Source organism: Dreissena polymorpha, chromosome 1 (assembly GCF_020536995.1).
Source record: "Dreissena polymorpha isolate Duluth1 chromosome 1, UMN_Dpol_1.0, whole genome shotgun sequence".
NCBI lineage: Eukaryota > Metazoa > Mollusca > Bivalvia > Myida > Dreissenidae > Dreissena > Dreissena polymorpha.
Window position 1 is genome coordinate 8,502,050 of NC_068355.1, and position 12,542 is coordinate 8,514,591.

A 12,542-nucleotide genomic window follows, 5' to 3' on the forward strand; every position below is an offset into this window, starting at 1 on the left:
TATCTCTAAAATTGATAGGTATACCAGTTTTACACTCAACTCTTGACATCAATACAGTTTGTGCATGCACCTTTTATTTTCAGAGGATTGCCAGTGTCAGAGTGTTTGTACTCAAAGGCTATGTTCTCATATTTAGTAATTAAGACCATATTTCTGTCTGTGTACTAGTATATTTAAGTTCATAAAAGTATCGTTTTTCCCTATCCTGATATTCGTTTTAGCCAAACCATTTTAAATTGTTTTCGAAATTGAACATTAAACATGTAAAAGTATAAAGTTTTAATCAAGCCGTCGTTCCAGCAGTGGAAGCGTGGCCTCACTTTAATGCATTGCATTCCAACCCACAAGGTATCAGGGTCAGTTCGCGACCAGTAAAATAATCGTTATATAATATAAACGCTATCGCGTGAACTAGGTGAACTGGTATTTTTTTTAGACCAGAAATATGTTAAATAAAGATATTCAGCGATATAATTAGGTTACGCCAATAATAGATTCTTAATATGTTTTTAACAATACCATGATAAATATTATTTTTGATTAATTTAACAAGAATTATTCCACCATATTGACTAATGTATGAAGCGCGTATAAATATTTAAAATATGTACAGATAAGGGATGCAAAAGGTTACAAAAATCATTAACTGGTTAACCTTTTCCCGTAACCGGTTATTAACCGGTTAACTGAAACGCCTTATATAGTTAAAAAATGATTTAGAGTAGGTAACAAATGTCATACCTCTCGAACCCCGCTGTGGAAACTAAAGTAATTTCAAGTTTGAAATCGCTTGCGTTGATAACATGCCAGTTTCGTAATAAAATGTATTATACAATTTATTTTAATAATTTTGTAAATGCATGCTATGTTTTTAATTTATTTTTCCTGCGTAAATGCGTAACAGTAAAAAATTAAAGAACTACACAATGTTTGTTCTCACGTGTTATTAACTTAGTTTTGGTTGGGCTTCTTATATTACGTTCGTATCGCTCACAAAAATGGTGTGTTCCTTTGTTCATTCTGTTTAATTTTTAAAACTCAAATTGGCTTAATATATAAAAAAATTCTCTTTCGATTCGGCATAAAGTGGGTCATGTATGTTCAACGAATCCGCATCTCTTCTTATTTGATAATTGCATATTTTGTTGTTTGCATTTAGCGTTTGTAGCCAAAGTAGTATTGTTTGATTTTCATTATACAATTTAAAAATGTGGGTAAAATAAAGGACACGAATGCAAATTAAATTAATTTTGAACGCAATGTAAGTTGAATATTTAATATTATCAGTACATTTATTAAATAGCGAAGTAACTTAGTATTATGATCTCAAATACTGATAGTTACGTGTGTTTGTTAACATAACATAGCGCGCAAATTGTAAGCAATTACACAAATTTATACTAAATGTAACGGTTTCATTTTTTAATTAATTTTAATTGATGTTTAATTTTTTAATTAGTTAATAATTTGCTTTCTCAAATAAACCTTGCATCGGACGGTAATGATGGAATCGTTGGACGTAAATTATCATAATGATATTAATTTTTTATAAACAGAAACAACATTCACTAGTCAAGATTTTAACTATGAATGCAATTCTTGATGAAATTGTTACTTATAAACACGATATTTTTGCGAGCAATCAGTGTTGGATATTGGTTAACAAAACATCAAAATAAGCCGTCCAATGTCTCAACTGTTTTTTAATCGCAAGTTCAATAAACGTGTCAATTACGTCTTCGCTAATAGCTCCCACTCATCGCAGTTTGCTAGTTAAAGTTTGGCGAGTCACATAAACAATAGCGTCAGTTATCAAAACGTACCCCCTATTTGTTATCACAAAGGTATTGATTAATTGCTTTATTACTTTGATTGTTGACATGTTATTTATTACCGTCGATGGTGCGGCATGTTGTTCTAACTAGTCGCCAGCCCAAGTTGGCAGTATGTCAAGCGAAACAAATAAAATCGTACGAATTATTCCATGAAAAAAAACATAATCAAATATTTTTTCCAGGTTAACCTATTCCCGAAAATGTAACCGGTTAACTGGTCGTTTCGGTAGGTTAACTGGTTAACCTCTTACATCCCTAGTACAGATACTTTGCGTGTGGCCGGTTGACTCGTATGCTTTAATTTCACTTCCATTCTTCTTTTGGTTTTCTGTTTTGTATATATATGTTTATGATCAGCAATATGTAATAATGTAAAATAAGCCGGGAAAACTCCGCGTAACATCCCGTACTGCGTGTGATGCAGCTAAGAACTGCACAAAAAAAGACATTCCCTATCTTTGATCTCATTCATTGAACTCTTTACCTTTCACCAACTCCAACCACAATCAACGCCGTATATCTTTTAAGCTCACCTGAGCACAACGTGCTCATGGTGAGCTTTTGTGATCGCCTTTTGTCCGTCGTGCGTTGTGCGTTGTCCGTTGTGCGACGTCAACATTTGCCTTGTTCACTCTCTAGAGGATACATTTATTGTCCAATCTTCATGAAATTTGGTCAGAAGATTGGTTTCAATGATATCTTGGATGAGTTCGAAAATGGTCACGTTTGCTTGAAAAACATGGCTGGCAAGGGCCGGGGCATTTTTCCTTATATGGCTATATATGGCTATAGTAAAATCTTGTTAACACTCTATAGATTCATCCCAATAATATCTTGGACAAGTTCTTGGCGGGGCATTTTTCCATATATGGCTATAGTAAAACCTTGTTAACACTCTAGAGGCCACATTCATTGTCCAATCTTGATGAAATATGGTCAGAAGATTTGTCTTAATGATATCTTGGATGAGTTTGAAAATGGTTACGTTTGCTTGAATTACATGGCCGCCAAGGGGCGTGGCATTTTTCCTTATATGGCAATATAAGGCTATAGTAAAATCTTGTTAACACTCTAGAGGCCACATTTATAGTCCGATCTTCATGTAACTCGGTCAGAAGATTCATCCCAATAATATCTTCGACGAGTTTAAAAATGATGCCGGTTGGTTGAAAAACATGGCCACCACAGGGGCGGGGATATTTTCCTTATATGGCTATAATTAAACCTTGTTAACACTCTAGACGTCACATTTTTTTCCGATCATCATGAAACTTGGTCAGAAGATTTGTCCCAATGATATCTTGGATGAGTTCGAAAATGGTTTTGGTTGCTTTAAAAACATGGCCACCAGGGGCGGGGCATTTTTCTTTATATCAGGGTTCTCTCTGGGCTTTAAAAAGTTGTTGCCACTTACTTTCGCCAAATTAAAAATGTTGTCGCCACACTGGGGCTACATTTGGGCAATGAAGATCATATTATTATGATACAAACAAAAACTGAGCATTTTACAGTATGTTAAATGAATTGATTTAAATTTAATAACATAATTATTTATAATAACAACACATTTAACAGTGTTCATTTACTAAAGGCACATTCAATCAGTTGTAAGTCTTGTTGACTGACACCTTCTTAGCAGCCTGAATATGTTGCCACAGTTTGGGTGCTTCAGCAGCTTTCTGGTAATCTGAAAATACAAAAAGGAAATATAATATTAATATAATACTAATAATAATCAATCAATGTGTAGTATATAAATAATATTAATGTGTGCTAGCATAGATTGTGTGTTGGAAATCATATTGAAGGAAAGGAAATTCTGATTAACAACTGTCTTCGTTTGGTTTTTGTTTGTTAGCTGGCGAATGTTAGCGGGGGACCGTTTGCATTTTTGAATGAGTCTCAACATTATCAGAATCTTATGTTCACTTTCTAAAAGTCGTTATACACACTGAACTTGCCACGAGTAAAACAGAAATATCATGTCACTTTTCAATAGAACCAATACATGTAAAATGTTTCATTATTTTCTATAATTACACCGATTTTTCTAAAAACGATCGATACTTACCTTTTTGATTGTCATGGTTGTCAACGTAACGGTCTTGAATCGGCTACGAACACTGTGACAAACACTTCACATTTAAGCGCAAAGTCGGTATATTTCTATGTTGCCTTATCTCTGAAGCAATAAAACTGCCGACCAATTAAGATAACTTGTCACAACACCCCAGATAATCGCAATTATCACCATTGCGTGCCACTTGGCGACAGTCGCATGCTCCATTGATTTCAGCAGTGTCGCTTACATCATGGAAATCGATTGCATAAAGCGGCTGGTAAACAGAGCGTCTTATGTCATTTGAAGAAATATTAAGCAGAAAAAAAATGCGGATTTTTTTAAAAATCCCTTTTTGCGAAAATTAGTCGCCAGAATATTTATTTTGTCGCCATTGGCGCCAATGGCGATTGACAGCGGGAACCCTGCATATGGCTATAGTAAAATTTTTGTAATCACTCTAGAGGCCACATTTACTGGAAGTCCGATCTTCATGAGACTTGGTCAGAAGATTCATCCCGATAGTATCTTAGATGAGTTCAAAAATGATGCCGGTTGGTTGAAAAACATGGCTGCTAGGGGGCGGGGCATTTTTCCTTATATGGCTTTAGTAAAACCTTGTTAACACTCTGCAGGCCACATTTATTTTCCGATCTTCGTGAAACTTGGTCAGAAGATTTGTCCCAATAATATCTTGTTATCTCAGGTGAGCGACTTTGGGCTGTTCAGGCCCTCTTGTTTTAAAGATATTTCTTGTTACTGTCTACAGTAGGTAGGGTGGCAAATAGCAGTTAAACTGTCAGTCGTCCGTCCGAAAACTTTAACTTTGGCCATTACTTTTGCAATATTGAAGATAGCAACTTGATATTTGGCATGCATGTGTATCTCATGAAGCTGCACATTTTGAGTGGTGAAAGGTCAATGTCATCTTTCAATGTCAAAGGTCAAAAAACAAAATCCAAGGGAAGTGATAAGCTTTAAAGGGAGATGATTTCTATACCTGCCAAATGATAAATAGAAATTTTATTTCAAAGCGGCGCAGTAGGGGGCATTGTGTTTCTGACGAACACATTTCTTGTTTACACATGTTATATAAACTAATAAATATTTGACAAAATCGTATAATCTCGCTTTAAGACATCACATTGACATATCTAGTTGCCTCTACTTACAGAGCATCATGAGTCTGTTAGATGATGAGGCGATGACTGTAGACCAGGCTGGTGTAGAGGACTCACAACAGATCCTTATTGAAGGTAGGACCAGCAATTCTTATGTGTTATGTTGTCTTTTTAGCTCACCTGAGCACATTTTGTGAGCTTTTGTGATCGCCTTTTGGCTGTCCTGCGTTGTGCATCGTGCCGCGTCAACATTTGCCTTGTTAACACTCTAAAGGCCACATTTATTGTCCGATCTTCATGAAATTTGGTCAGAAGATTCGTCTGAATGATATTATGGACAAGTTCGAACATGGTTACGGTTGCTTGAAAAACATGGCCGCCAGGGGCCGGAGCATTTTTTCCTAACATGGCTATATATGGCTTTAGTAAAACCTTTTTAACACTCTAGAGGCAGATTTTTTATCCAATCTTCATGAAACTTGGGTTAGAAGATTTGTGCCAATCATACCTTGGAGAAATTAAAAAATCATTCCGGTTGGTTGAAAAACATGACTGTCAGGGGGCGGGCATTTGTCCTAATATGGCTATAGTAAAACCTTGTTAACACTCTAGAGGCCACATTAATTGTTGGATCTTCATGAAACTTGGTCAGAAGATTTGTCCCTATAATATCTTGGATGAGTTTAAAAATGGTTCTGGTTGGTTGAAAAACATGGCCGCCAGGGGGCGGGGTATTTTTTCTATATGGCTATATTTAGCTATAGTAAAACCTCATTACCATTCTAGAGGCCTTATTTATTGTCCGATCTTCATGAAAGGTGGTCGGAAGATTTATCCCAATGATATCTTGGACGAGTTCAAAAATGGTACTGGTTGGTTGAAGAACATGGCCACCATTAGACGGGGCATTTTTCCATATATGACTATATGGCTATAGTAAAACCTTGTGAACACCCTAGAGGCCAAATTTATGATCTGATCTTCATGAAACATGGTCAGAACATTTGTCTCAATGACATAGTAAAACCTTGTTAACACTCTAGAGGCCACACTTATTGTCCCGTTTTCATGAAACTTAGTCAGAAGATTTGTCCCTATGATATCATGGGCAAGTTCCAAAATGGTTTTGGTTGGTTGAAAAACATGGCCACCAGGGGATGGGTCATTTTTAGGTATATGGCTATATATGGCTAACCTTTTTTAACACTAGAGGAAAAATGTATTGTCAGATCTTCATGGAACTTGGTCAGAAGATTAATCCAAATAATATCTTAGACATGTTTACAAATTGGTTCAGTTGGTTGAAAAACATGGCCACCATTGGGCGGGGCATTTGTCCTTATATGGCTATAGTAAAACTTTGATAACACTCAAGAGGCCACATTTATTGTCGGATCTTTAGAAACTAGGTCAGAAAATTTGTTCCATTTATATCTTGGACGACTTCGAAAATGGTTTTGGTTGGTTGAAAAACATGGCCACTACGGGGCGGGGCATTTTTTCTAATATGGTTATATATGGCTATAGTAAAACCTCGCTAACACTCTAGAGGCCTCATTTATTGTCCGATCTTCATAATACTTGGTCAGAAGATTTATCCCTATAATATCTTGGACGAGTTCAAAAATGGTTCTGGTTGGTTGAAAAAAACATGGCCGCCATTGGGCAGGGCATTTTTCCTTATATGGCTATAATAAAACCTTATTAACTCCCTACTGGCCAAATTTATGGTCCGATCTTCATGCAACGTGGTCAGAACAAATTGCGCAATGATATCTTGGACAAGTTCAAAAATGGTTCTGGTCTTTTGAAAAACATGGCCACCAGGGGCGGGGCATTTTTCCTTATATGGCTTTATACATGTATTGCTATAGTAAAACCTTGTTAACACTCTGGAGGCAAAATTTATTATATAAGAAAATGTAAGCAAATGAAGGGAATAACAATTGACAATGAAGAATATAAGATATCACAATTTGCTGATGATACCTATTTATTAATGGACGGGTCGGAAGAAACCTTGAATACTGCATTACAATTGTTGCACTCCTTCTCACAATATTCAGGCCTGAATGTAAACTTTGAAAAAACTCATGTTGTCTGGATAGGATCTTTAAAATACAGCACACGGTCCATAAAAACAAGATGGAAACTAGTGTGGGGATGTACCCAATTTAAATTATTAGGTTTAAATTTCGATGTTGATCTACCTAAAATGATTGAGCTAAATTATAATGACAAATTAGTTAAATTAGACAATATCATTGCACATTGGAACAGAAGAGAGCTAACTCCCTTAGGTAGGATAACTGTTGTTAAGACCTTGATACTTCCAATGTTTATTCACCTGTTTGTCTCCTTGCCACAACCCGGAGAGGCTATTTGTAAAGTTTTAAATGATAAAGTACTCAAATTTGTGTGGCAAGGGCCTTCAAAAATCAAAGCAAAAGTCATAACAAAAGATTTTGATGAAGGGGGACTCAAAATGGTGGACATATGCATTTATGAAAAGTTTAAAATTATCATGGATAAGAAAAGTTATTCAAGGCCAGAACAAATTTACATCCTTGGCTAGAAAGTTAATAGATTTTAATATACTATGTAATACAGGCAGTTTATACGCAATTTCAGCTGTTAAAAATATAACCAACGCTTTTTGGATAGATGTTTTAACAATATATTCTGACTTTGTTAAGAGTATTAATATTGACTCTGTTGATAAACTTGTAGATATGCCTTTGTTTTTTAATAACTGTTTATTAATCAACAATAAATACATTTTTTGGAAATATTGGTATGATGATGGCATTCGGTTTGTTAAAGATATTATTAAAGACAGTGGGCAGATTTTGTCACTGCAAGAGCTACAAGCCAAAATGAATAAACCGGTTAACTTTTTACATTATGAAGGTATAAAAAAGGTTCTTTCCACATACATTGTCTCGGTGCAAAATGTAAAATTAAAAGATTACAAAGTACATTCATATCCCATTTTGTCGACCTATATAAAACCTATCATTCTAAATTCTTGTAATAAGTTACTATACAATATGTTAAAAGAGAACTCTGAAATCCCCACAAGCCAAACAAAATGGAATGAATACTTTGCAGATGACTCCATACAATGGAAAAATGTCCATGGACAAGTGTTTAAAAAAACGAATAATACATATATTCAATGGTTACAAACTAGAATTATCCACAGAATATTGGGAACAAACACACTCCTTTTTAAAATGGGCTTGTCCAATAGTAAAACATGCACTTTTTGCAAAATGTCAGAAGAATCAATTACCCATTTATTTTGGGATTGTAACGCAGTAAAAATACTTATTAAAGATATCTCGGATAGCTTAAAAAACGCAAATATACAAATAGTAATAAACAGCAAAATGTTCCTTCTTGGTGATACAAACGTAAATGATAACTGCTTTATTCTTTTCATGGAAGTTAAAAAGTACATTTTTGAATGCAAAAGGAAAGAAGTAATTCCACATTTTCAGGGATTTAAGGCTAGCCTAAAATTATCTTTAAATATATATGAAAACACAACTAATGAATCAAATAAAGGATTTTTTTGGATAGTTATAAGATTAATATGTAATTCATAATTGCATGAATAACAAAAATAACTGTTATTAACTCGCATTATATATGAAACCTGCAAAATGTGTTTTCTTAACTAAGTGTCACTATGTTGTTTGCATATTGATCATAAAGTTTATATTGATTGTGTTGTAAACTGCACTCTAAGTGTAAAATCAAACTTTGTTAAAAAGGTCCATTTTTAATGACACTATCAAATGTACTAGGTTTTATTTTTTTGAACACTGTAACCATAGTAGTTGTAAATATGACTCTTTTCTTGTATTACTATGTTGTTTGCAATTTGATCATAAAGTTTATATCAATTGTGTTGTAATCTGCACTAAAATTGTAAAATCAAACTTTCTTAAAAAGGTCAATTTTTAACGACATTAGCAAATGTACTATGTTTTATCTCTTTATCTCTTTGAACACTGTAGCCATAGTTGTTGTAAATCTGATCCTTTTCTTGTTTAAGAATTAACACTTAATATTATTGTGCTATACATAAATATTTATTTAAGTTAAGTAAAAAAGGTAAAAAGGTTGAAGGAAGTACGATCCTAATTCAGCTTGAGTAATGATTGTATTAAAATAGCGAAAACACATTACATATGGTAATTTAAGTATATGAACGAACATGCCATTGTAAATTGTGTGTATATGTATATTTTATGAATGAATAAAAACATTTAAACAGGAAAAAAAAAAAAAAAAAAAAAAAAAAAAAAAAATTTATTGTCCCATCTTCATAAACTTAGTCAGAAGATTTGTCCCTATGATATTGTAGATTCGTCGAAAATGGTTTTGGTTGGTTGGGAAAACATTGCCGCCAGGGGGTGGGGCATTTTTCTTATATGGCTATATATCGCTATAGTAAAACCTTGTTAACACTCGAGAGGCAACATTTATTGTCAGATCTTCATGAAACTTGGTCAGAAGATTTATTCTTATGATATTTTAGACATGTTCGTAAATGGTTCCAGTTGGTTGAAAAACATGGCCGCCATTGAGCGGGGTATTTTTCCTTATATGGCTAAAGTAAAACCTTGTTAATACCCTAGAGGCCAAATTTATAATCCGATCTTCATGAAACTTTGTCAGAACATATGTCTCAATGACATCTTGGATGAGTTGAAAAATGGTTCTGGTCTCTTGAAAAACATTGCCACCAGGGGGCGGGGCATTTTTCCTTATATGGTTATATTTGGCTATAGTAAAACCTTGTTAACACTCTAGAGGCCACGTTTATTGTCCCATCTTCATGAAACATAGTCAGAAGATTTATCCTAATGATATCTTGGACGAGTTCATAAATGGTTTGGGTTGGTAGAAAAACATAACCACTAGGGGGCGGGGCATTTTTATGCCCCCAGAACATTGGTTCTGGGGGCATATTAAAATTGCACCGTCCGTGAGTCAGTGAGTCTTTCCGTCCGGATAATTTTCCACTCAATAAGTCAAGCAATTGTCATCAGATCTTCACCAAACTTCATATAAATGTGTAAGCCAATAAGATCTAGGTCAAGCTCGATAATTGGCCAAATTGACCCAGACACTCCTGAGTTTTGGCCCTTGAATCATCGAAAAATTGTTTTTTTCTTGTTTCCACTCAAAACTCGAGCAATTGTCAACAGATCTTCACCAAACTTCATGAAAATATGTTAGGCAATAATATATAGGACAAGTTCGATATTCGGCCGAAGTGGCCCAGACAATCTTCAGTTACGCCCCTTGAATCACCGTAAAATTGTGTGTTTTTTCGTTTCCGCTCAATGACTCAAGCAATTGTCATCAAATCTTCACCAAACTTCATAGAAATGTGTAAGGCAATAAAATCTAGGTCAAGTTCGATAATCCGCCAAATTGACCTAGACACCCCTGAGTTATGGCCCTTGAATCATCGTAAAAAAAAAAAAAATTCTCCTTTCCGCTCAATAACTCGAGCAAATGTCATAGGATCTTCGCCATACTTCATGATAATGTGTAAGGTCATAAGATCTAGGTCAAGTTGATAATCGGCCAATTTGACCCAGACACTTCTGAGTTACGGCCCATGAATCATTAAAAATGAGGTGTTTTTTTTATCGTTTCTGCTCAATAACTCCAGCAATTGTCATCAGATCTTTTCCAAACTTCATAAAAATGTATAAGGCAATACAATCTAGGTTAAGGTCTATAATCAGCCAAATTTACCCAGGCACTTCTGAGTTACGGCCCTTGAATCATAAAAAAATTGTGTTTCTGCTCGAAACATGCTCATAACTTCTATGTTGCTTCAGATGTAACCTTCTAATGTGGTATGCATGTGTATATGGACAAGGCCTTTCCATACTCACACACATTTTGACCCCCTTGACCTTGAACTAAGGGTCTGCGTTTAGGTTTCGAAATCTGCGTTTAGGTTTCAAAAAAGAGTTTTTGGGGGCATATGTCTTCTGATGGAGACAGCTCTTGTTCCTTATATGGCTATAGTAAAAACTTGTTTAACACTCTTAAAGTCACATTTATTGTCCAGTCTTCATGAAACGTGGTGACAACATTTGTCCCAATGATATCTTCGACGAGTTTGAAAATGTTCCTATTGTTTGAAAAAACATGGCTGTCAGGGGGCGGGGCATTTGTCCATATATGGCTATAGTAAAAACTTGTTAACACTCTAAAACTCACATTTATTGTCCAATCTTGTTTACACTTGGTCAGAACATTTGTTTTAATGATATCTTTGATCAGTTCGAAAATAGTTCCAGTCGGTTGAAAAATAGTGCCGCCAGGGCTCAGAATAAGGCTATAGTAAAACCTTGTTAGCACTCTAAAATGTATATTTGAAGTTCACTTTTCACGAAACTTTGTCAGAACATTTGTTCTAATGATATCTCGAGGCTGCATTTAGCAGGTCAGTTCCTTTGTATCTCAGGTGAGGGACTTTGGGCCTTTCAGGCCCTTTTGTTTATGATGTTTGGGGAAAATAGTGTTCCACATAGGCACAGAAGAAAACGTGATAGAAATTTTATTGAAAATAGTTAAATGATATTTATTTAGCAGTTAACTCTCTGTTACTTGAGTTTTGTGTTTGTTAATGCTTAATCACTTTGAAACTATGTGAGGTAACCTACATGTGCTTATCTGTTGAGATTCTATAAATGTTTCTGCTCAAATAATTCAGGACTGCAATAAAAGTGGTGGAGCATTCTATTACTTGTAAAGCATTCAATAAGAGAAAACAGCTTTAGTAAAATAAGTAATAACCTATGTATGTTTCTGAAAGGTTGTAGTTATTCATTTTGTTCACATGTTTGTAGATGTAGGTATAGCATTTTTTTTGTTTTTGCCAATTATATTTTACTAAATGATTGTAGTTCGAAACAAAGACTTGACCTGGCCTGAAGAGATGTCTCAACTTGCAAAGAATAAAAGAATTACCAATGATAAAGGTATCTTCTTGCAATTTATGTTAGTGGATTATTTTCTTTATACAATAATAGGAAATACTGTTCCTTAGTGGTTGAAGGAAGAATGTAGCGGAGTGATATTGTTTTGGCTTGTCCGTCCGTCTTTCCGTCCGTCCGTCCGAAGCCATATCTTGGAAGTGCTTTGGCGGATTTCATTGAAACTTGGTATGAGTATATATATGGATAGTAGGATGATGCACGCCGAATGGCATTGTAAACCATCTGATAATAACAGAGTTATGGCCCTTTGTATCTTGAAAAAATGCTTTTTTTGTGTCCCGAGCCATATCTTGGAAGTGCTTTGGTGAATTCATTGAAACTTGATATGAGTGTCCAGAAGCATATTGGCGGGGATATCAATTCAACGAATTTGCTTGTTGTTATAGGTATTTCAAAGTAATATTATATTTAGTTAAAATTGATGTACGAATTAGTGGTGGCCAATTTTGTTACATTTGCAAAATAACCCCTTTCACTGAGAAGCAAAGTT

At 34.8% G+C, this 12,542-nt stretch overlaps 1 protein-coding gene across 2 annotated transcripts in view; it reads left to right on the forward strand.

Annotated features, from left to right (window-relative positions):
• Window positions 1-12,542, forward strand: part of LOC127870323 (ubiquitin carboxyl-terminal hydrolase 32-like) — a 92,209-nt gene that overhangs the window by 46,847 nt on the left and 32,820 nt on the right. For both annotated transcript variants that reach the window (XM_052412954.1, XM_052412962.1), the window contains exons 17-18: window positions 5,069-5,150; window positions 11,960-12,034. In XM_052412954.1, coding sequence (XP_052268914.1) covers window positions 5,069-5,150; window positions 11,960-12,034 — 157 coding nt within the window. The remainder of the gene's footprint in view (window positions 1-5,068; window positions 5,151-11,959; window positions 12,035-12,542) is intronic.